The sequence below is a fragment of the Lissotriton vulgaris genome, chromosome 5 (genome assembly GCF_964263255.1).
Source record: "Lissotriton vulgaris chromosome 5, aLisVul1.2, whole genome shotgun sequence".
Classification (NCBI taxonomy): Eukaryota; Metazoa; Chordata; class Amphibia; order Caudata; family Salamandridae; genus Lissotriton; species Lissotriton vulgaris.
The window spans coordinates 441192467-441219257 of record NC_141693.1 but is presented as its reverse complement, the minus strand read 5'-3'; the positions used below and the strand labels follow the sequence as shown (position 1 = coordinate 441219257).

The following is a 26791-nucleotide window of genomic DNA, read 5'->3' as shown; positions in this document are numbered from 1 at the left end:
TGAGTTTATCATCAGCCTACTAACAATAGTGATGAAGAAAAACTTCTTTTTCCAAGGCTACCATTACGTACAAACTAAGGGTGTGGCGATGGGGGCAGCCTTCGCCCTGGATCTGGCCATCATTTACATGGATTATTTTGAAAAATCATTCATTTTTAACAACAATCCCTGCCAACACAGGGTTAATTTGTGGAAAAGGTATATAGATGACATTTTGATGATCTGAACTGGAGACAAGACGGAGCTGAACCTCTCTTATGGCTGGTTGAACCTGTGCGACCGTGATATCAAATTCACATTGCAATTGGATGCTAATGAAATAGCATTCCTCGACATCAAAATTTGCTGTGAGAATAAGGAGCTCGCTCTATACTACACTGTACCGTAAGACATCTGAAAGCAACTCACTCCTGAGGTATAATAGCCACCACCCAAGAGTCCTACGAGACAACCTACCGGTTGGGCAATTTTTACGGATCAGGAGGAACTGCTCCAAAAAGGCTGATTATATGAGGGAATCTGACGATCTATGTACCCGACTATTGTCAAGAGGATATCCGAAAAGAATGGTCGGAAGAGCTCAGAAAAGGGCCTGGTTCAGCCCACGGGAAGATTTGCTGACACCGAAGTACAAGAAGGATGTATCACTATAGAGGTTGATCTGCGTGACAACGTTCTCGACTAGGAGCAAAGCCATAAAGGAAGTCATCAATAAACATTGGAACCTAATCTCGGAGGACATTGAACAGCCAGCTTCACCAATGCATTCTTTCAGAAAAGCGGAGTATCAAGGATCATGTGGTCCACTCATTTCTGGAAATTGAAAACGCACCCACGATCCAATCAATGTGAAAGCTGCCACCGATCAAGGGACACTATAAGTTTGGCCAGTGCAAAGCGTGCCACACCACGACTCAGATGAAGAATTTTACCTATAAACAATAGACGATTGTCTTACAATCCTTCACAAACTGTAGCTCCATGAATGTTATTTATGTTATCATCTGCCCGTGTGGACTACTGTATGTGGGCCAGACACAGCAAAAAATCAAGGCCAGAATACTAGAATACTGCAACATCGAAGTCGGATAAGATGTTCAGTCCAAAGGGCCCGTTTGTGGAACATTTCTCTGCAAATGGACACAATCCCGACCAACTACAGTGGCTGCTGATAGAGAAAGCAGAATTGGGACCAAGAGGAGGGGACTTTGGATTAATCTTGAAATCACGCGAATCTAAATGGATGGTACGCCTGGACACGATCAGTAATGGGCTCAATGAACTGGAAACAAGCAATGTTCATTAGCCTGCTTAATCACTGAATGACCAATACCTGACTTTGGGAGCTTCTGCCTGGCCTCTATCCTCCAACCAGTACTATGTGGGACGAGTTTGATAGCGTTACTGTTGTTCTAATATGATCACACACAACCGTATAATTCTGTTTGACTTTTCCCACCGATCATTACCATGGCGACGATGTTCGGTAGCACTTTCGTGACCTTAACATGTTTCAATATAATTGTACATATTAATATGACCATAACATGTTTCAATTGTAAATTTTACGCTCTGACACAATGCGGATGATAGAGCTTATTAGTACAGATGTTTATTTAAATCTGCCTTAAACTTTATAGGATCGGCCATTCAATACATGAATGCTTCAACTTTAATGTATGGACAATGCGTTTGTACTAACTGTGTATTATTGCGTTTGTGGGTTGAGGATTATAGATGTTGGACAGCAGTACAATTTTGTGTTCATGACTTAGCTAGTGAAAGCTTGTTTATAAATTACCATTTGTGGCCTTAACATGTTCAATTAGAACCGTATTCTCCATGTCACGCTTTCACACATGAATGTCCTTATGTTAAGGTATGTCAGATATCCAAGCCATCACATGAGTGCCTCATTTATACCATACACATAATGCGGTTGTAACTGTTTATCATTACAGATATAATCTAGAATAGCCTTTCCATGCATGATTGTTTCAATCATTATGTATACACTATGCGTTTACTGCCATGATTACATCTTTCACCAACGCTTGGGAGTATTTCTGCACTTCAGCGTTGAAAGACAAGTCTGTCTTCATGCTCAGTTAGGCCTGGTGACAGGCATCTAGCTTCTGCATGCCCATCAGCGTCACGCGGTGTCGAGCGTTTGCACGCCTTGCGCGTTACGCTCCTGACATATAGGAGGCTCCGTGCCAGCGACCCATTTGATCTCTACATCCAGAGAACAACGGAGGGATTATTGGTGAGTGCTGACACATGAATAAGGCCCCCCCGCCCCTCGGTATTTCATTAATCTGCCTGTTTTATCACACAGCGATACGCTTGGGCTCACAACATCACCGGCGCTTCTGCCTAAACCGGTGTTTGGTAGCGATTTAATGCACTTGCTATCAACCCTCACACTCTTTTTAGACATCCGTGGTATTTGTGTCCAACGTGCATATGTTTCTGGAATCCGTTTAGGGCCGCGTTCACCATCTCGCACGCGGTAACACTGAGATGCTTGATTTAAACACATATGTTATACTATGGAATGCTGCTGTTCACTTTAGCTTCCGTTCACCTGAGCTCTATTTCCACGTTTTTAATCAGAGAGCGGCTTTCACGCAATTACCATTCACCCTGCTTCCGAAGTGGCACTTGTAAATCAGAGACCTATTTTGGTAGAGCCTGCCAGCAATCTCACCACTTGATCCTGGTATTTTACTGGTTTACCCCATTTTTAGTTACTGCGGTCCCAGCAATCTCAACCTTTTCTTGACATTTATGTCTTTCTCTTTTATCGACTGGGTCCTGCTTTGAGTTGTTGCTTTTCCTCTTTGAGTAGATCTCCAGATTTATCCACTGGGTCCTGCTTTGAGTTCTTGCTTTTCCTCTTTGATTAGATCTCCAGACTCCCTTGATTCAATCGGCATTTCTGATACTCCTAGGATACGGGAGTTGTACCTCAAAGTTTCTTGGATCTATGATTTATCTGGACCAAACCTACAGGAATTATCTTTCGAGTAAGTGGTTATACTTAGAGGCAATCACTCTATTGCCCGTTGCTTCAGCCTCTAGATACATCAGTTGCTTGAACAGACACCTTATTCTTGCAGGTGTTTTTTCACTCCTTTCTCCATATGTTTGGGAGCCACGGAGCCCATTGACCCTCCACCATTGACTTGTGAGAGGTCCCTTCATATCCACTCATGGTAATTATATTGGCCAGTACCGCCTGTGTTACTGTATTTAACTTTACTCTAAATATGGATCTGACGCACCACCCTTTTGTCCTTCGTAGGTGCCCCGTCCCCCCACACCCCCCACCTTTGTCCTAAGGAAGACCCCGCGAGTAAGGGTTAGAAGAAACCTACACACACAGGGGTCCAAGTGTCGACACTTCGTTAATGCCAGTCTCTTCAACAGTACATACTTTACTGTGGAATCGTGTGTTACATGGTACATTTGTACAGATGTTATGTACTGTGACGAATATCTAATTGTTTTTGGTTTCCTGGCATATGAATAATATATGCCTGAATGTTTGTTTGTGATATTTTATCACCACCTATACTCTGTTTACCTCCCTACCTCACTTAAATCACTGCCCTTCCCTTTTCCACGTTTCCCTTTGGGCACGGTAATGATGATATTTTTACAAAAATGTATGTCCTTCAATGCCCTTCAGACAAAATGTTAAATAGTTTCAGTGTGATTAAATAACACTGTAACATCAATTTATTCCTGCTTTGATTCTTTAACTGGAATATCATTGTATCCTTTCCCTTTTGAAACGTTTTCGATGTTTTAAATACTGGGACCTCCGTAATATATACTATCTTCTACCCAGGTACCAGGGATTTTGAGTTTACCCTTTATTTGTAACCATAGTGAATAGAAAGCAACAGAGGGAGTAGCATACAGAAAGAAACCAAACTTACTAGAAGAGGAAAAAAGATGCCCGAAATCCACCCACAAAGAGAGATCTCAAGCAGGCACCACAGAGCATAATTTAAAGCTGACGAATCATGCATCTGTAGGCCCATGGCCCACTCTCAATAGGGATCTGATGGCTAGAACTCGTCATGAAAGAATGGGCATCCGACTGCACATTCCCCGGAATGCACACCTTATATAATTGTTTTTGAGAATGTACCCAAGCTAAATCAAGCCCAAAATGAGCCTCATACATCTTAATTGCATAAAGTTTCTTTCTAGCTAAAGAAATATTCTGCCTGCTCAAGTAACCTGTTTAATGAAATCATTAACACAAGTCGAGTCTCATGGGTCGGCCTATTCTCAAGGACATCACAAAGAGACTGAATAATTATTCATTTTAGAGATGCAGACTTAGTTTTAACTTTACTGAGTCGACTCCATAACACATCTCCTCCCGTAGAAGGCATTAGAGCTCATCCCTTAGGTTTCTTTTACTAACCAACTTTTTAATGCCGCCAGCTCTACTAGAAGGGCACATGCCGTTAGACCGTAAGCCAGATGAAGGCAAAGACTTTAAGCATTGTCTCATGGAGCGTGGCGGGCCTGCATACCAAGTTAGCAAATCCAGACTGGAGAATACTGGTAGAATAACACACTATAATCTGTTGCCAAGAGACGTGGCTCAAGGACCCACCCTACATTGATGGATATGCTTCTTATTCAGCCCCATCCATCCCCTCTAAGACGGGCAGGTAAAAATGAGGACTGACTACCTTTATTCTGTATCACTAGAAGATACAAGGACACAAGAACTTACCTCAACACCTTATTATCATCAGTTGTTAAAAATCCTCCCAAAGCCCTATGGTTTACTGCTGAATCATTTCTATTACAACGTATTTGTCACAAAGTAACTGAGGTGATAAATGGTTTGGAGGATGCCATAAATGGAACGCAGCACGCCCATGGGAAAGAACTCCAAATTATTTGGGTGGGCGATTATAACGATCGAAACTGATCAGTCCCTTGCACATTTTAAGCATAGCCCGTATGGGTACTCCCTTAATAGAGTTTTTATAGCCAGAGACCTGATATTTGCACAGGACTATGCTCAAAGCAGTGACTTGCAAACTCGAACTTATGTGCGCTAACGTTCAAAATCGAAAATACTAATCACTAACGATCTCCTACCCCTCTGTAAAGAGTGTAAAGTGCAGATTAGATGTCTAAGGGGCCACAATCCAATTTCAATGCCACTTGACATAACCCTGGGGAGACTGCCAGGGATCAAACAATACAAGGTACAATACAACAAGAACAGGAGTATAAACGTCAAGTGGGGGAAAATTGATAAGGAGGCCTTCTTGAGAGATCTTATGACAAATAAATGGGAAAAAATTGATGTGGCCCTAAAAGAGGATGCGGAACCAGAGGATATTATGCAGGCTTTTACCTCGCTAAAGAAATATATAGCAACTAAACTAAAGACCTAGAAGCCCCATGATGGTTTAATAGTGCATGTAACGCAGTACACAGATCATTAAAATACGCTTTACGCGTCGTCCAGAAGGCAGAGAAGGAATAGTCAAGGTTAGGAAATCAAATAAAGACATCAAAAAGGAAGCAGGAATTAAGAGAAAAGGCCTGGGAAGATCTAACAAATGCATGCAAAGCAAGAGATAAGTGAGCTTTCTTGCCGGTCGTAAATTCCACAACTTTGTTGGGGGACGAACCATCCAAGCTAGAAACAATCATACCGCAGCAGACTGGGTAAATTATTTCACGAAAATATTTTGTCATGACCCACAGATCCCCATCCCTGACCAAGTAGCTCCCCATGCCATGAGTACAGTCTCGAACCTGAGCCACTCAATTGAGATAGAAGATGTCTCAGCCATAGAGTGCAGTCCCTCTGAGAAAGCCCCAGGACCCAATAAAGTACCAATGGACCTTTACAAACATCTCCTACAATTCTGGGCCCGATAATAACCAATGTCACTAGAAGTGGATTAGTAGGACCCCTAGTTAAGACCTGGCAAGAAGCCATTATCATACCGATTTTCAAAAAGGGGGATAAGAATCAACCACACTGCTATCGTCCCATCTACCTTCTTGATAGTACAGTGAAAATACTAGGCAGGGTTATTCTGGCAAAACTGGAATTGTAGGCTACAGACTCCCAAGTACTGTCACATTTCCAATTTGGGTTTCGCCCGGGGCTAGTTACAGTAGAACAGACCCTTAACCTCTCTTTAATAATTCAAAAGTATACAAAGGCACAAAAAGGCTGTGTCCATCTAGCCTTTATGGATTTAACATGTGCCTTTGATACAGTGGATCACTCTAAATTATTGACACTCATGTCAAAGGTGGGGGGTTGAAGGACCTATTATCAAACTAATCACCAACCTTCACGACCAAAGATCTGTAAGAGTCTGCTATAGCAGGACCGGCGAGCTAACTGAAGCATTTCCCTCCACTGTTGGTGTTACACAGAGGTGTGTGTTGGCACCATTCCTACTCTTGCTTTATATTAATAGGCTGGGTGAATATTTGTGTAAGAAGGGGAAGCATACCCCAAGGGTAAATGCACAACAAATACCTGTTCTCCTATTTGTGTACGATGCTGTTCTGATAGCGAGAACATGAAATGGACTCCAATCCCTCCTAGACACTTTTAATGTATTTATGATTGATCTGGGGCTCAAAACGAATCACACTAAATATTCCGTTATGAAGTGTGGCTCCAAAAAAGCTACAACAAGGAAGTTTATGTTAGGAGGGGAAGAAATTGGAACCACCCCCCCACCCCCTCCCCAAACTTTTCTTACTTGGGATTGCCATTTCATATGGATCTTAATTGGAAGTTTTTAATGAGTGTTAGGGAAATGCAATTTCAAAGGTCCATAGAAGCTGTTTTTAGATTCTCTAAAAGAATTGGGCACACGCCAATTAAGAAAATGCTTTATGTGTTTAGGTTTAAAGTATTTTATTCAGCATGACACTTTTTGATTTCTGTAATTTTTTATTGAGTATATAAAAAAAAAATATATTTACATGGAGCATGGGGTATACGTGAGCGGAAAGACAGAGAGCGAAGGAGGAATAATAGAGTCAAGGAAAGGAGCGCTGGGGGGGGGTGGCAGTTCTATTGTTCATGTCGGACGTTGTTTTATGGCTCCTCCTTTGCGTCGCTTCGTTGTTCGTTGGTTTTACTTTCCCCAACCCCAGGCACTACTGAGGAGGGGGGGGGAATAGAGGGGGAGTAGAGGTCCAGGTCGATAGCGGGAGTGCATGGTACGCAGGAACGTGTCTCCCTTCTGTGGTGTCTGTGTTCAGCGCCTATGGGGGTTTATGTGATGTTAGGTAACGGTCTAGGGGTCCCCACATGTTCGCTTGCCTGTGTGTTCCCGGTGAGTGTTTCGCTGTGATGTTATCTGCCCCCTTAAGAACGTGACCCAGTTTAGCCATGCTTGGGGCGCAGCTTTTGAGGTGTCCTTCCAGTTGCTTAGGACCGTTTTGACTGCTGCCGTTAGCAGTAGGTCTATGAGGTCACGTTCTTCTGTCGTTGTGATTGACGGAGATGTAAAGCCTAGGACTAGGTTTGGAAAATCTATGTGTATGTGGGTTCACAGCTGCATACACTACCACCAGAAGAGCTGCTGATAGTCGCCGGGGACATGAACCAGGTCCTAGACTCAGCGATCGACAAACACCCGAGCAGGCCATGCAAAACAGGGAACAACCCCAACATCCTGAAAAATCTATGCGCCAAACTCAGACTGAGAGATCCATGGCGCCTAAGCAACCCAGATGCCAGAGAGTACACTTTTTACTCCAATCCACACAACTCATACAGCAGAATAGATTATATCCTCATGTCAGACACACACACCCACCTCATAGACCACACGGAAATAGGACCCAGATCAGTATCAGACCACTCGCACGTAAGCCTAACCTTGGCGGGCAGGCATAACGAAAAGCCAACCCGCAGATGGCGTTTCGACGACAGCATACTCCATCACGCCTCTGCGAAAGCCGAGATAGAGAAGGCGATAACCGAATACCTGTTAATAAACGACACACCAGAGACAAACAGGGAGATGCTATGGGACGCACTAAAAGCCACCATAAGAGGAGTAGTTATGACTATCAAAGGCAGGTTAAACAAAGGAAGGAACAATAAAATCAAAGACCTGGAAAGCGAAATTAAAAAACTAGAGAACAGCCACATAGCCAGAATGGAAGACAAGAACACCCTCACTAATCTAACCAAACATAAGTACGAACTCAATAGGATATTGAGTGAGCGAGCAGGGACCTGGATTAATAAATATAAATCTATTAACCTCTGCACTGCAAACAAGGCTGGCAAGAACTTAGCATCCTACTTAAGAGGGAAGCAGCGGCAACACACGATAGGAGCCATCAAAGACAGACAGGGCAAGTCCATGACGGCAAACAGAGATATACTAGAGGTATTCAGCATGACACTTTATGTGTTTAAAAGTAAATATTTGTCTGTCGTTTCTTTTGGCGCTGGCATCTGGGGATATATAAACCGTAAAACATTGCAAAAATAGAAAACACGTTTATCAGGAGATTGATGGCAGTGCTACAATGTACATCTGTATCATTTTATCACAAAGAAGTCGGGCTGGGATACATAGAAGAATATCTCAAACTGCAACCCTTGTTGTTGATGGCAAGAATTTGGAAACATACGGAAGCCCACCTTTGTAGAAATAACCTGATAGATTGCATAAATCTAGACAACTGCCTAGAGATCCCATGGCTCAGGTATATCACATCCACCTTTTAAAGGATGGGTAGCCTGAGTACTTTTCTAACCCAGATACCCTCACTAATACTTCCTTCAAAATATTTATTTGTCTTTTTTTCCACCATCAGATGCACTCTGAACGGGGAGAGTTATATCACCAACCCAAAGCACATCCTGCACTTTATTTCCAGCTAAGTTCAAATGAAAGGCAAAAATTCCTGATGACTAGACTACGTCTCAAAACAATACACTTTCTGGCAGCCTTTCCCATCCAAAGTACGTGATTTTCCTCACTCCCACTTTGCCCCTGTGATGGCTCTACATACCAAAACACCAGGCACTTTAGAGAAGGCAATTCCTTCAACCATTACTTTTAGCCGAGAAAATCAGGAATCATTTACCAGCTCTGGCTTATTTATTATCCCTAGATAAGACTGATATAATATATACCATTTTAATCTATGTTTTAATTGTATTTACAATACGTAGAAAATACTAACCATGTATCATATTCATTTTTTTAATGAAAGTAATAGGTATTTATTGGTGAATTTTAAATGGGAATGGAAGTAAATGAACTAGTTTGAGCACACTCTTATGGCTTAAAAATAGAACCGAATAAAGTATTTTTGATGATGATGATGAATATAATATACATAAAATCATTCCTAATACTTGCCTCTTCAGCCATTCCTTTAGCCATGGGGACCCGGAATAACCTTAACTGTCGCACTTGCAGGCGAGAGAGGTGGTTAGTAGTTGTTTTGGTACCGCCATTGGCAGTGATGTCGGGGCGATGGGTGGTGCAAGCTGCAGTGGCCTCCTGGTCAGGCCACTGGCACTTATTATTTTACAAATTAAGCACTGGCCATTGCTGCCTGACAATGCAAGTAGCCCTCTTTCCTCTTAAGGTCCCGCAGGCCTCCCAATAAGCTCTCAGCTCAGTTCTCGTCACAGATCTGTTGGTATGTTGGTTGATACATTGTTTCGCCCATACCAGACCATTGCATTTTTGATTGCTGAGCAGATATTGAAATATATATTGGACTGTCAGCTAAATAAAGCAGCGCCCCTTTTGGCATATATTAGATAACACAATCTATCATGATTCTTGCCATCACATTTGAATTCAAGAGAAACAAGGATGCTTTTACCATTTGCAATGTTCACAATGCCTAAAGTCCAGGCATCGTATCCACTAAAGTATGTATCATTTCCATGCAGTCGTTTGCATTAGACAATACTCGCAGCCTTAAAATGCCTCAGTAGACCAACAAGGCTGCCCAACGTCACAGCCTTGAGTTGTAGCCTTCCTTGATCAAAGAAATGAGCACCTATGTATTGTCTGGACTCATGGGGCTGTGTTACACATAGTACCTCGAGACTCATGGGTGATTGCACCTGTTTTTGTTTCCTTGGGGCACAGTGGCATTACAGAAGTAGCCACCGGCACTTGCGTGGTCCCTTCTGTAATCTGGATCGTTCCAGTGCCCATTTTACACCTGCACTATCCCAAGGGACTCTTCGTTTTCATGGGGAGTGGCCCAATGAAAATTAAGGCATGCCTATGCCACTGTTATTATTAAAGACACAAAGGGCACTGGGACAAACAGGCTGTTAGGAGGTGCATTGATTATGTGCCACTCAGAATTTTGTGCTTACTCCGTGTAGCTGCAAGATGCCATTTGCCAAGGAGCCATTGGCATAACGCAGACCCCATGCAGGCCGTGTTGTCACACACTGCACTAGCCTGCTGGGGGTACCTTCCACTGCTGTAACACCAGTCCAGCCCCCTTGATTTTGAAAAGGGGGTTGGTGGTTTCAAACCACTGTTCCATGCTTGAATGCTGCCCTGCCCCCTGTATCGCTATGGACTGTGCTTGGATTGGGGACTGCACAATTTATTTCTATTTGCACCAGTGAATCCGTACTGTACAAACCAGGGCCGTGCATCATATTATTAATGCGATATTGTCTATGCTTTTTCTTACTGCTGTATCTGTCTATTTTGTCATTGTTCCCTGTGTCTTATGTTTGCTTCCATTACTTCTAATGACCACAGACTTTCTTGGTAATTTCTATGAATCAATGTTCTGTTTTAAAACACTTATTGGATCAGAAATCCGTAAACATGTTTTTTTCTGATACATTTCAATGCTATAATGTGTCTTAGTATCCTCTTGTCCCCTTTATATACCTCTCTTTGGGTCCTCTAAGCTCCTCCAAGGACTTTTAAACATTTCTGCACTTACTGGCTCTTGTTGATCCACCCAGATGGAAAACGACATATGCCGGAAAAGAACAGTGTCCAGGAGATGGCTTAAAGAGGGAAGATAATACAGCCCTATGTTATCCTCTTTTCCTTTCAATGCTTCCTTAGTTTAACTTTGCTAGCCCAGTAATTATATTTGGATATCATTTCAATATTTCATTAACTCCAGTTCCCCCAGGCCTCATACCTTCATTTCTGGGGGAAATTACTATTTTGGCTTAGCAAGGTTCACTATAAAGTCAAGCAGCAAGTTCGCTGTTCAATCTTTTTTTGCAAAAACCGGTGGATGGATTTGCGAGAGGATACATTTCGGATCTCCTGGATGACCTCGACACCTTTTGTGATCCTTATGTTGTGTCCTTTGGCATTTATATAACATTTCTGCTTTTGGTTTCTGTTCTCTTTGTGTTGTTAGAGTATTTTCATTTCATTATGAATGAGCTGCTCACATCAGAAGTTGAAACTGCATTTTCCTCTGGCACACGAGCATGAACAATACTCTTTGTGGATGACTGCCACTAGCCTACTTTGGCGGAGCAGACAAGGGTTGAGCGCGTCAGACTATATCTTTTCTAGACCGATTTTACCCTTGGGCCATTTTCATCTAATTGGTAAAAGAGCCCAGGCAATGCCTTCTCAGAAGATGGCACTTTATCAGCCTGTCATCCTCAAACAAGCCAGGAACTTGATACCTTACTGTGAACCCTGAAAGAGGCTACTTTGTATATATGAATTACATGACTAAGATTTGTACCATCAATGTTTACTCCCCACACCATGTTGCACTCTGTTGAATTGCTCTGTTCTCCCTACTTCTGCATGAGGGGTGTTCCAAAGTCAGAATGAATAATAATGAAGACCATGAGCATCACTGACTATGACCCCAACTGATCTCAAGGACATCCAAAACATAACTGTTGTAATCGGCCATTTTTCCAGGGTCATTCCAGAACTTTTAGCCTACCTCTTGTATCTTTTTCTGACCTGTTGTTGGTGGTTTTATGACTCTGGGCACTTTGTCACTGCTAGTCAGTGCAAAAGTGCATGTGCTCTCTCTTGTAAACTTGGTAAGATTGGTCTACACCTGTTTAGTATATTTAATGTACCTTTAAGTTCCTTGTACAGTGGTATTTCATATACCCAGGGTCTGTAAATTAAATGCTACTGGTGGGCTTGCAGCGCTGCTTGCACCACCCACGAAGTAGCCTTTCAAACCTGTCTCAGGCCTCTGCCACTGCAGGGCCTACCCGCACAGTTTACTGCCACCGTGACATGTCATGTAAAGTGGTTGCCACGTCTTATCTCCCCTTTTTAATACATATAAGTCACCCCTTAGGTAGGCCCTAGCTAGCCCTATGGGCAGGTTTCTGTGTAGGTAAAAGGTAGGACATGTGCCTTAACTGTGTGTCTTGTCCTGGTAGTAACAAACAGCATATTTGGTTTCTCACTGCTGTGAGGAGGCCCTCTCATAGGGTTGCATTGGGGATTCCCTATATGTGCTTCAGCGGTAATTTCTCATCTGAGAGGGGTAGTGTAACCATGTTTGGAATAGTAGAGATACATCCTGCTTGTTGGTGAAAGCAGATTTATTATTACTATTTTAGAAGTGCCATTTTTAGAAGTGGGCATTTCTGTGTGCTATTTGTCTTTGTGCCCTGCCTGGATGTGTATTAGCTGTCTGGTTCTGACTGACAGGGGAGAGGGGATGTCCATTCACTCCAGCCAGTCACAAGGCGGGTTGAGGTGTGTCCTGCCTTTCCTGGGTGACTCACCGCTAGGATGAATAGACCTTGGTTGAATTTAGAGTAGTGGAAGGAGTGTTCCCTTACACCTGAATAGGCCTGTTCTGTATTTGGAGTGGTGGAAGGAGCAGCACCTGCACCTAATTAGGCTGTGCCTTCCTTCCATAATGCAGGCTCCGCCCCCTGGGGTGTGTCTGGGCTTACAATGTGAATGGGGGTGTTGTGCAGTTCTACAATGTGCCTGAAGTGCCCCCAGAACAAAGACGTTGACACTATAAGTACAGGGGCTGTGACACCATGAAGAGAAGAAGACACTGCGTGGGACTTGTGACCGCAGGACTTAAAGGACTACCAGGAGGAACCGCCTTGAACTGCACTGTTGGAAGTGCTGACCTACTGCCTGTTGGGACTACCACTTTGTCTAAAGAATACTTGTGCTGGCCTACCTGTAGGCACCTTGCTGGTGTGCCCCAGTGATCTCCCAGGAGGGCTCCTTAAGCCCCTTGTCCCCGCCAGTAGAGCGCTGGTGAGCGCTTTGTGTTCCTTTTATTTGTCTCCAGGGGGGGAGACAGGCTGAGCACTGTATTGATCGTTGCCCAAAGCGTTCTGAGTGAGTGCTAGAATTTCTGTCAGCCACGGTGTGAGCTTCCCTGCCCTGAAGCCCGGAAAGGGCGCTTTTGTGCAGCAGTGCAGCCGGGGCTCTGCTACGTGGCCCGAGCTGCCCAACGGCGCAAGAAGGATGAGGATTCCCTGGCTGGAAAGTCCTCTGCGTTGTCTAGCAACTCTGACGTCACTGGGGGCGGGTCAGCTGCTCTGGAAGGCCCGATGGAGTAGAGCGAAGCCCATGGAGACTTCGCTCCAGGTCCCGCTCCCTTTCTGCAGGGAGCTGTTGTGGTCAACCAGTTTGGCGCAAGGACCGCGCTAAGGAACGCTGGACGACGCGCCTCAGTTCTGGGCCTGGTACGGGGCTCGGTAGGGCCAGAGAGGCTGCGTTCGTCAGGGCCTGCCCCACAGCCGTGCTGACCCCATTGTGGGAGAGACCGAACAGGGCCTCCAGCTGGATTCTTTTTGTTGCCCGCACTTTCAGTGGGCCGGCAGCGATAGCCGACACTGCCTGGTTGCGGTAGCTGTGCCACACGTTCGTATGAAGCCGCCGTCCTATGTGTGCTAAGCGTGGGACTCTGTGAGGGTTCCCCACTAAACTTGGGTGGCCTCCTCTTCGTGGTTGTCCCTACTTGTGGGGCCTGGTGTTGGACTCGAGGACGGGGGGAGACCTCGATGGAGGCCCCCTGGCTAGAATTGCCGCATTCCCTGGTGTAGGATGGCACGTGACCCAGTAGTGTATGGAAAGGACACCAGGTACCCACATAAGAGCGCAGGTGCCACTCTGAAGTTTGTTCTATCATGTGTACACTGGTAATTCATATGTGTTGTGCCCTGATGTAATGTTGCATATTGCTGGGATATTTACAGTGATGTTGGATTTATAATGCGTGCACACTACTAGTCTTTACTATAGTGCACTGCTGATAATGTTTATGCATAATGTTTTATGCTAGGTGTAGTCCTATCAGTAGTTACTGGTTATCCTAACTGTGATGTTTATGACAATTGCCTAGTTGGCAAAGGGATTTGTGTAATTGATCTGACGTCACAACAAGTGTCTTGTGGCTCGGTGATTCATTTGATTGTAATCTATTGTGTTTTTATGAATAATGCAAAGGATATTTGTATATAACCTTGTGTGGAGTCTCTTTTGTGGTGTGCCTAGTGTGTCACTGCTGTGTGAGTGTGTTGCGCAAACGCTTCACACATTGCCTCTGGGATAAGCCTGACTGCTCTACCAAGCTAACAAGGAGGTGAGCAGGTTATTGTCTGTGTGTAACTCATTTGCCCTGACTAGAGTTGTGGGTTCTGGCTGTCTTACATGCATACCCTAACCAACCAGAAACGCCATTTCTAACAATAACCCATGCAGATAATTTCTTTCATGAAAAGATCAATGAAATGCATGTAATTAAGTAGTATTATGGTGTTGGCTGAGAGGGCCAATCATGTTCTGTGGAGTTCCTTTTCCCAGGCTGTGCAGCACATTAGATTATTTTAGAAGCCCCACGTGACCTCAAAACCCTATTATGTGCTGCACAGTAACAATAATATCGCCCTTTTCAATCCAATCGCTAGATCATTTGAAAAGATTTTTGTAATTGGGATTCTATTAAATTGCTCTTTGAGGCTACCAGTTTCCTCTGTTTCCTCATGCAACCTGCATGGGAATTAATTTTGCCACATGCTTTAGCGAACTTAAATTGGAGTTCATCTTCATCTTGAGAACTTCCTGTGCACATTTCTTTAATAGTGTGTCTTATTTCAGTTTCCTCAATAATGCTGTCTGCAGTGTCCATATGACTGCAGTAAGCTTTGGGAGATGCTTAAAGGTCCTTGGTGAGCCATACAATTGTCTCAAACATGATTTACGTTACTGCTCACTACCTACTTGTTACCTACTTTCCGTTTCTCCTTTTTAGTATTACTAGCCCTAATTGAGCGTACCAATGCTTTAGTTTAGTAGCTAGTAGCCTACTTGTCGTTTTCCCTTACACACAATACAATGCTTTCAATCGAACAGTGAAAACATTTGCCCTCTTCTTGAATAGACAACATGATTGGGTGGGGCATTCTCTTGCCACAAACCGACCGCACAGCTGCATTGCCCACGTTGGCAAATAGTTCATTTTTTCACCATTGTAATCCATTTTCAAGCATCTGTTCAACTGTTTTTGCATCTCCATCTTTTGCGACTGATACTCAGAAACCACGCGCGGGATGCTTGTCCAAAGCAGCATTTATTTAAAACCCTTTTTTTTCTTCTTTTTTTTTCTTGAATAGGGCATTGAATAAATTATGAACCACCTTCATGAAACACCGATTGTGCAACCCACTTAAGTATCCCCTTAACCATGTCTCAATCCTGGCACAGCAGAGCCCGTGTGTAGTTTTAAACTGCCATGTCGAACTGGCAAGTTAAATGTGTTGCCAGGTGTACACCTTCCTTTGTCATATGTCACCCCTAATGTAAGCCTGGACAGCCCAGAGGCAGGGTGCAGTGCATTTAAAAAGTAGGACATGCACTTTTAAGTTTTACATGTCCTGATAATAAAAACCTCCTACATTTGTTTTCACTACTGCAAGGCCTATCTCTCTCATAGGATAATATTGGGATTACATTTTATAAGTGTAGGTTTCAATTGGGAAGAGATAGGATCCCCAAGACTGGTGTCTCTGGAATCACACGCTAAAATCACAGCTTCTGCTGAAGTTGGATTTTAAATTGCATTTCTGAGAATGCCACTTTTGGAAAATTTGCATTTTCCTCTTTTAGCCATTTGGTGCCTGCTGCCTGTCTCTGAGTACTGCCTGGGTGACAGCTGGACTTTGTGTATTCCCTCTAAACACCCACACACAAAGGGAGCTGAGGTGTGACTTGATGGACCATCCTGGTAGATGGTATGGATGAGCTGGGCACAGCCTCACACTTACACATGAATAGGCTGTTTCCTGTTCACACACAAAGGTCTGCATACTGCTCTGTAGTGAGTCTGGAGCCAGGGCAGGAAGAAAGGACCTCTGTGCACTTCATTTACCCTTCTTGGAGTCTCCCCCACTTCAAAGACACAATTGGGTATAAGTAATGGACCTCTGACACCATGAATTCAATACACTTCTGGACCTGAAACCACTCTGCCAGGAAGATGAACTGCTGTGCTGAAGAACTGCCACTCTGCTGGACTGCTTCTCTGAAGGAACAGCTGCCTTGCTGTGTTGCCATGTTGCCTGCTGCTCCCTATGCCTGGGTAAAGACTGAACATACATCACTTGAACCCAGAGTGACTCCAAGGGCTAGCTGACTAGCCCTCTGATCTGAAATCTCAGGGGCTTTACAGACTTCCAACCCTGCTGCTGCACCTGGACCATTGGAAGTGGGTCTGTATCCTCTGCTGCAAGAGCAGAATTGATGCATCACCACTGTTGTGGCAACAGGACTGGTTCATCACACTCTGAACCAGCGCATCGCCATCAGAATCGCTGCATCTGAACTACTGCATCACCGCCACTGCAGAGAGCTGATCGATGCATCCCCTCAACTGCGTGAAGAAACCCGGCCCATCAACTTCAGAACCATCGCATCTTGGAATCCGTGCATTGTCTTCAGAATTTCTGCATTGACATTGTTGCTTGAGAAAATCAACGACTTCGACTGTGGGATCATCATTGACACATCGCTCGTCTTGCACCCCGCATCTTCGCTGTTATGACCAGGATCAAGGTACTTTTGTTCAGTGGACCTTGCGGGTCTCTATATCGGGCCAGGGTTTCATCACAGTCGGATTGAACTTTTGACTTTGTCCTGGTCTGGTGCAAACAGGTATCCCAAATAGGCACTTACTGCTTCTGAGCACTATTTTCACAATTAAACTCTAGAAATTCATATCTCAACTTCTACTTATTCGAGTTTTGTCGTTTTGGTCTTATTCTATTTTTCTATTCTGGTGTGCCGTTTTTGTTTGTTTTTTTCACTTTGTTACTGTTTGAAGTTAAGTCTGACTGCTCTGTGCTAAGCTACCAAAGTGCGAGCACACAATAATTTAAGGTGTGTTGTAACTTACCCTGACTAGGATTGTGATTCCTGCTTGGACATGGTGTATACTTTTGTCAAACAGAAACGTAATTTCTAACACTGGACTACTGAAGTACGTGAATAAAGGATAGCAAGCTACACTATATAGGTTGTGTGATTGGAAGGGTACATTCTTTGTTTTTTGATCTTATGTGAGAAGTTTCCATGTCATGCCTGATTTACAGTGAGGTGCAATTAGTGTGTTATGGGACACAAGCTTTAGTAATGTGGTGGATGGAGTGGTTGGTATGAGAGAGGAACAACGTTTGTTTTCAGAAGTCTGGCAGCTTTGTGAATCTCTACAGGTCCCTTTATGGTATTTCTTAGGATCATAGTCTTAGCTGGTCCTGCAGTGGGTTATCAAGTCTGATATCTTGTTTAACGTTTTGGCCCTGAGCAGGCATGGCTGGAGAGAGAAATGGTGAAGAGATCTGCTTGGATAGGCTTTGGTAGTATCATTCCATTTCTGAAAGACATTTTGAGATCTAAGGAAACAGTGATAGGCCCTGATTATGAGTCTAGGTGCTATATATTGCACCCGATAAATAATGATATCATGGGGGGCGTTATTTATCGGGTATGATAAATAGCACCTATTATGAGTTTGTGGGAATAGTGTGTGGATTTTGGTGTTTCAAATACCAAAATCTGCACAAAACGCCAAATACCACATGCTTTTCCCCTGTTAAATTTTGGCAGGCTTGACCTGGTGAAATTTAGGAAGATTAAGGTATTTATCACATCCTATAATTACAAGATGCATTAAATTCCTTTCAACTCGTAATTCCGACTACTACATAAACGGGGGTTTATACAGGGGTCAGAATACACCAACCCAATCATAATTAATCTCATAGTGTGCAGCTAGATTATTCCTCCAGTAATGAACTAGATTAAAGTTCTCTATTTGGACAGTGATATGGGACAGTTAGCTTAAGTTATTCCATGCCCGTTCAGTTGGTGATAGCTTGTTTATTTGCGTTGCAGTACTGGACAATGGACACGATCATTAGCATATATATCTTATGTGAGTGTGAGATAATTAAGCTATAGCTAGCTGCCGTCTGCTGAGTGTTAGTGTGTGCCAGAGTTATCTTGATCAAGAAAGAGAGTGCTCCACGGAGTACTCAAGGACCTGTATCTATATGACATTAGCCTCTCTGAGGTGATGGGACACAACCTGAAGTCTGCAGCTTGCTGGAGAAGCCATGGGTTTGCTTAGTACCTAAAAACCAGCCTGCCTCCTCAGAGAAAGAAGGAGACTGCCTTGCCCTGGAAGAGGCGACACTGTGAAGAAGAACACACCCAGTTGTACCCCTGTTATGTGGAATACCCAGAAGAAGATGACAACCTGGTAGACAGTAACATGCAACATTGGCCTACCAGGTATCATTAATGATCAAAAATTATATTTTCTGCAATACCCAAAAATTATTTATTGTGCAGTGCAAGGAGTCAACAAGGAAGATATGAACAAATAATTCACTTTATACAAAATAATTCTCTTGAACATATTTATTGTGTGTAGCATACACATGAATTAAAACAAGCCCAATGAGTGCTCAGAGCAATGTGCAATACTTTGTGCGAGCGATGCAAAACAATTATCACAATAATTATCATACTCGAGGAGCCCAAGATACCATTCAGTAGAGAAAAGGACAAAACCAAAGTAAAGGGTTCCAATTTTGGCAAGGAAACCTTTAGTTGAGCAAACAGTCCAGTCAGCGACCCGCCTACTCAAAAACCTTCGTCGAGCAACGAGAAATACTCACAGAGGGAATGGAAGTAGCTGAAGGCACATGCTGACAGAATCCAGTGGGAGCTTTGCCGCAGTTCTGTATGTAAACTGCTTGATGAAGCTTAGCTGCATTACCACCTTGCCATCCGGCATTTCGACAGTTAGAGGAGTGGTGCTGCCATTGTTACAATGTGGCACAACCATTGGGGACCAGTCGCCACTGAAGTAGGAAGTTTGCCCTGGGCCAGTGACTTCACCTGCCAGGAAAACATGGCACTGAGGCCTCACCTTCCATCAATGCCTAACCCTGAGGCTGCATGTCCCGAAGGTCAGTCCTCACCAGTCCTGTCTGTCAAGCTGACACCCAAAGCAGTCCACAAAATAAAGAGCGAAGCAGCACAGCACAAAACACTCCAACTAGTGTACACTAACACCACATCTGCAGCCGCCAGGGTGAGTATTGCACCAAGCAGGTTACAGTGAGGCACTGCTGCCAGTAATTGAGAGACAATAAACTGTAAATACATGCAAAGCCAAACCATGAGAAGGATCAATCTTTTGAGCTAGAGAACTATATGAACTAATCCACCAGTGCCCCGGGGCAACCACCTTGTGACACCTGCATTTGTGTCTAATTTTGCTTCAGCTTGATTTACCGGAGGGGACCACGCTATATACTTTAAGGCTGTGGTGGTGGTGGGGGGAGGGGGTGGCGGTCAGAACTCCATTGCCCAGGATGGAGGGCACCCGGTTGGGGGCTGCATGTGAGTATAAGCATATGTTAATGTTAATGTTATGGGGGATTTATAAAGCGCACGGCTACTCCAAAGAGTGTCCTGGCACTGAAAAGGTCCACCTTGAAAGAGAGATGGTATGCATTCTAATCCTAACAGGTCTACATTTACTGATTAAACAACCAGGTCTTAAGTTGGCGCCTGAAACTGAGAAGCTCATGTTCTTGTCTGAGAGTGAGAGGTAGAGAGTTCCATAATCTTCCCACTACCACCTGGAAAGATAGGCCCCCCATCCTCGTCCAAAGAAATGTAGGCACCAGTAGCAAGTCTTGTGTTGATGATCTCAGAGTCCTGGCAGGAATGTAAGGTATAATTCTCTTTCTAATGTACTGAGCTCCACTATTATGTAGGGCCTTAAAGGCCAGCACAAGAGACTTAAAGTATATCCTATTCTTCACTGGAAGCCAGTGAAGAGATTTCAAATGAATCGTCATATGGGTCCTAGGCCCTACCAGAGAGATAGCTCTGGCGGCCGCATGTTGAACAACCTGTAGGCGGCCCAATAAGTAGTTAGGGATTCCCAGGTATAAAGCATTAGCATAATCCAACCTGGACATAATCAGGGCTTGGACCACAGTTTTCCTATGGGACAAAGGGAACAGAGGTAGAAAGTTTCTCATCATTGTTAGGAGTCCAAAGCACATGCCAGCCACAGATTGCACCTGCGACTTCATGGAAAGAACTGAGCCAAGCATGACTCCCAGATTTTTAACAGTGGTAACTGGACAGGTAGGAGGCGATTGATTCTGAGGCCACCAATTCCGCCATTCATCACCTGGGGTATGTCCAAAGAGGACTATTTCAGTTTTTGCGGAATTACATGATAATTGATTTTGTCGAAACCAGTCAAATACTTTAGTCAGACATAGATGGATTGAATTTTCATTAAACGGCTCATCCTTCTCATACGTAAACAACAATTGGGAGTCGTCAGCATAAGTTTTAACTTTTGCCAGATATTGTTCTCCAAGGGGTGCCAATGATGCCATATAAATATTAAATAAAGTTGGGCTCAAAACTGAGCCCTGGGGCCCTCCCACATTCATCGGAGGAATATCCGCTGAAAAAGGGGGAGACCACACAGTTTGCTGACGATCTTCCAAAAAAGATGACAACCACCTGAGAACCGTGCCCCGATACCACATTTACTCAGTCTCTGTAAGAGTCGTCCATGGGGCATGGTATCAAAAGCCGCCAAGAGGTCCAGCAGTATCAATACTGCCTTGCCTCCTCTATCAAGGGTGGCTTTGATAGTTTCAGTAACCTCCAGTAAGGCCGTTTTGGTGCTATAATTAGCTCTAAAACCCGATTGACTGGGATGAAGAGCATTGGAGGTCTCGATAAAATCAGTGATGACTACATTTGCATACTTTTCCAATGCCGTGGCAAAAAAAGGGAGCAGTGTTATAGGCCTATAGTTGCTTACCATTGTAGGGTCCGCTGAGGGTTTCTTCAAAAGAGGGAGAATTTTGCCCTGTTTCCACCTCACTGGGACCTTACCTTCTGAAAGGGACAAATTCAGGACTTGATTCTCGGCAGGATTCAAAAACCTCGGCTTCAGATGCCACTATTTTTGCAGGACATGGATCTGATGGCGACTCAGACTTAAGTGCCTTCATGATGGCAAGTGAAGTATCCAGCGTCATAGGGGGGAAATCCGAAAGTATTTCTTCCCTAGAACATCCTTTCGGGTCTGACACAACATCCTGACTCATACAAGTAGGTTTGACAAATGAGCCTTGTATGGACTTAATTTTATCCAAAAATTATTTTGCAACCTGATTCGTCCATTCAAGAGTGGGCGTTAAAAGGCTCTTGGTGACATTGGGGGAAGCAAAATCCTTCACAATTTCAAACAATTCTTGACTTCTGTTCATAGGGATGTGATTATTTAAGGTTTAACCTGAGAAGCATCTGAATGCTCATCTTTTCTACCCTGAGAGTCAAGGGTGTAAAGAGTATGCTTGGTCCAGTTTTTAAAGGACATCAGTGACAAATGGCCTCAACCACTACGGTTGGCCCCATTAGTCCCTGCATGCCCTGGGTCCCCTGTCCTGAATGAGGTCATAGAGATATCGTGAGTGTGAGTGGCATATAAGATAGATGATAGAGACAACCTGTCAGACAGTGATGTCAATTCCATGAACATTTGTCAAATTGTTTGAACTGGACCAGGCTTCTGTGAAAAAGGAGGGAGAGTGATATCCCTTACAAATGCAGGGAAAGTCCATGTCACCTTCCTGGTTCCTTCCGTTCACTCCTGAAAGTTTTACTCCGAACAAGTTGAGAGGTAGCTGAATGGGAAGGCCTCTCCCTCTTTTGTGATTTTGTTTTAGGTTTCTCTGGCTGAAAATCCCAGTTCCCTCCCTCCTATTTGCTGATAAAAAAGAATAAAGACTGTGACCTGACCAGTTTGCAAAGGATGCACAAAATGTAAGGAACAGCCGGTAATCAATCCCAGAAGTGGACCATTGGAATTCATATTGTTGTTTACAAAACTAGGATGAATAATGGTTATAAACTCAGGTCAGTGTGCCGCTTTTCTCATTGGCCAATGATGGGAGTCACCCTGCAGAGAGTGTGGGAATTACTTACATGCGGGCGCCAGCATCTCAGATTGCTGGCTTCCTTCTACGTGGAGATAACCTCTGCAAGATCCATGCTTGGAATGCTGTAGGATGTCTGGGTCATAGGAGGAACTGCCTCCGAGAAAGGGGATAGATAGCTGGAGGAAAATGCTGTTTTGTGGGACCAGTAGCCCAGGTGCCTCTAGTCTAAGGAGATGTTCCGGGGACATGGGTCCTTGATCAGCTGGAGTAGCTAAGTCTGCCTTGAGGGATAGACTTAACCCATTGCAGAGAAAGGGTGCTGCCAGAGGGCCCTGCAGGAGGACACTGTCTAGAAAAGGAGAGCTCAGGAATGCAGGAAAGTCAGAGAACTAACATCTGCTGAATTCTGGAGGCAATGCTTAATTTGTGCTGGTGGTTTCCGGTGCTCGGCACCGGCACTTAATTGTCAGCACTGGCTCTTACGACAGTCCACCACATGGTGGCACTGAGTTTTTAATTTTGAGATGAGCACAACAACCGTGTTCATTAAGTCAATATACAATGAAAGGGAATAATACCAGCCTCTCATGCATGATTATAGCTTTGTGTGGCTTGAAATAGCCTGAATTGTCACACTTTTAGAAGTGTGATGGTTAGAAGTTATGTTGGTACTGCCATTGGCAGCTTTGGTAGGGCATAGGCGGTGCAAGCTGCAGTACTTTTTCAAGCAGGGCTCTGGCACTTAATTCATTTGACAAATTAAGCACTGTCTGGAGGTGAGGAGTCCCCTGGAATATATGACTGATGTTTAGCGTCCACCACCATGAGTCTCAAATCCTATGTAGATCTGTGCAGCTGTGCTGTCCTAAAATAAAGAGCCTATTCTTAGATATCTCATTGTTAAGAAGAAAGAAAATGCTGTTCTGTGTCCAGTGTCCATGTTTTTGGATGTCCCCTAGGAAGTGTGACTGCTCACAGGGGACCTGAGTGCCACTGTGCCACTCTTTTATTGACCCATTAGAGGTGAGGGAAACCCCAAACTATTATCTCTGCAGGGGGACACCTCAAGTTGTCCCACGCAGGGGTGAACTGACCCACCCACCCACTTCTGGCCTTCTGTGCCTGTGTCTCGATGATCAGGTGAGCAGAACTGACATCTTCCTCCAGCCGTGCCGACCTTGGTGAGTCACAGAGAGCAGGAGTGTGCCACGTGGGGGAGTGGAGCCAGTCTGACTGCACGGGCTTAGGCTGCTGTATAACCCTTGGGAAATGCTAATGAACCCCATACGTGCGTAGAGGGGCGGGGCCCATGCGTCGAAACAGAGAAGGGCACCAGCAGAACTTTTTCAAGAAAAATGATAGAAAAAATAAAGCATTCCTGGTGGTCACATCAAAGAGTGCCCAGCCCATAAGGCATTAAGGCTCCGAGAAAATGGGCATATTTATTGTGGTGGTGCCCCCAGAAGGGAAGGGGCCCCACAGAGAGAATCTTCTATGTGTGATAGCTGCCCAGAAGAGTGGCAGACTCCTATAAAACCCCACAGTGTTTTTGGAGTATTTCGTCCTACGTTTCCCTGGTCATACAACAAGGGACATGGGGAAAGGGTTGTTCAGATTTAAGATACTTGCTGAGACAGGACTTTTTCAGCGCTGCAACCTTTGTTTAAAGGGTTTAGGAGTGAATGGATTTTGGTTGGTAGTTACTGCAGTTGCCTGACAACGTTGGTTAAAGGCAAAAATATGTTTTACTGTTAATCTTCCTTGTTTAATATGATTATAAAAAGTAAGGTAAAGCCAATATGTTTGTATTTGAATAATAAATAACAACAGGGTTGTTGTTACCAAAAGTAATATGGATTCCTCGCTGATTGTGTGCTGACCTGCCAAAGCCTGTAAACGTAATATTTAATTTCTTATCTGGTAGGTATTATTTAGGAGGGATACTAAAGCATTGATCCACCTGAGATTACTGTTTGGTATGTTGTTTCATCAGCTGTAAATTGTGTGTGTATATTTGTATGTCTGTGCATAGTATTTAGATTTGTGTGTATTAAAGAACTTTTGCTTTTTTTGAAGACAGACGAGGACAAGGGAAAATTCCTTATTTAATTTTCCCTCGTGGTCGTCTGTCGAATCCTCCCCAATCCGGCCTCGCCGCTCTTACCTGCACTGGGCGTGGCGCTCAGTTGCCACAATTGTGGGCCAGTAACTATTAGATGTGCTTGGGCACCCTAATAGAGGCCACACACAGGTGGGTGGGGGTTCAGGTAACTCCTCCAGTGTAAAACATTTTCCTGACTGCCAGTGTGCATGGAAATTGACTCTTTTTTTCCTTATGTGGAGCAGCCCCTACTCAGCATGACTGTCGAAGTAGGTAAAACACACAATGGAACCCGACCTTCAGGGGGAAAATAATAAAACTTTGGGAGTTTGTTCCATGAAAACAAAGAAAATGCTGAGGGGGCTCAACAAATATGGAAATTTTAGTGTCTGCAGGGGGTCTGCAAATTAGGGGCTCCACTGAAGTACAAAGACCCGTGCCTGCCTGGTGTGGATCTTCAAATTTAAAGGACAGAGCCTGGCCCTAAATTTGGTAGCTGTTGCCTACTGGCTTGGCAGTTCAGGCTGGACTGTTCCCATGAGGCACAGGGTCAGACTGATTTGCATATGGCCGTGTCTGAACTGGGGTGGCAAAGTGAGCTAAAGAACAGTGGTGGATAAAACCGAGATCTGTTGACTGGGTGTGAGTGTTTGATTGGTTCAGATGCTCCGTCCATCACCACCCCCTTTTGTACTGCTTTGTTCGCCATAAGTGTGGCAGGGTATGCTCAGACGTGAGTCCTTGCTCACTTTGCCACTGGATTCAAGCAAGCCTGGCTGAAGACGGCTGGAATGCCAGAAACCGGTCCTAGGAAGCTTGTTTCCGGTCCAGGGAAGGCATGGCTTGGCAGTTCGGGCTGGACTGTTCCCATGAGGCACAGGGTCAGACTGATTTGCATATGGCCGTGTCTGAACTGGGGTGGCAGAGTGGGCTAAAGAACGATGATGAATTAAACCCAGATCTGTTGACTGGGTGTGAGTGTTTGATTGGTTCAGATGCTCCGTCTATCACCACCCCCTTTTGTACCGCTTACTGTCTTTGAGGCATACTACTGTTTCATTAAGCTGGAAACAGGGAAACGTGTCAGTGTTGTGATAAAATGGGGCCTGATTTTCTATCCACATCCAGTTATGGCGTGGGTCTCCACCAAAGATCCAAGATGGCTAGATGATTACAGATTCTTTGCACACCCACTGGCTATGTGAATGAGTTCCATTTCTATTTCCAGCATTCTTATGTATCTGTGGACAATATCCTGAAAATCCTGCATCAATCGACGCCTCCCTGAACTAGGCAATAAGAAAAAAGACGATCAGGTAGGAACAGTTGCACAATAATCATTGCACTCAGAAGAGAAACATGGTCACAATTCATTTATACAAAAAACATGCCATAGAAGGAGAGAAAAGCATAGGCAATCTATCTGTCCCATGCTCAGGTTGCTTTGTTCACCTGCATAGTGAAACTATAACCTGAGTACAAGATCTCACCACCATGGCCACGGAAACAAAATTAAAAAGTCGAACTCATCCGTGTCTCGATCTGCACCCTGAAAAACCAGAGAAGGAGACACATTCCTTGCCAGTCTTTTTGTTGGATTACGTTCCATTTTTTTAAAATTGATTTTCTATTTACTGTGAAGAAAAAATAAATAAACACGATAACTCAGTAAATTCCATTACTACAGTCATTACTTGGTTTAGGACGAGGTATCTTACCGTTGGGATCTTCTATGATAACTGAGGTATCCGTGGTGTTTCTCGCATCTGCAGTTGTTAAGTTGTCACTTTCAGTAGTTATTTCTATATCGCTCTCTTCTGTCAGTGATAACTTGCACAAACAAGTGAAAAGGCTTTATTAGGACAAATGTCTCATTATTCATAATACAAAAATAGCACGTGATTTTTTTGTGGTACACATACTTGACAATAAGGTATGCTGGATTTCTTACTTAAAGTAATAACAAAAAAATCAAATCATATCAATCAAAATTAAGCTTTAGTCGAAATCACAAAGCGAATCATAAAAGCTGTAAAATGCATCCATAATAAAAGGTTAAAATCTAGAGTAAAAGTTAAAATTATATACAACAGGCTGTTATATACATTTATTAAACAAACGTCGACCGCGTAATCATTTAGATGCAATTTACAACTGCTTTCTGTAATTAATAAGTGCCAGCA

General features: G+C 43.9%; 1 protein-coding gene across 1 annotated transcript in view; it reads right to left on the bottom strand.

The window, feature by feature from the left end:
• Positions 1 to 26791, bottom strand: part of PDPN (podoplanin) — a 327323-nt gene that overhangs the window by 45954 nt on the left and 254578 nt on the right. The window contains exon 3 of the mRNA XM_086921860.1: positions 26327 to 26438. Within this exon, the coding sequence (XP_086777986.1) occupies positions 26327 to 26438 (112 nt within the window). The remainder of the gene's footprint in view (positions 1 to 26326; positions 26439 to 26791) is intronic.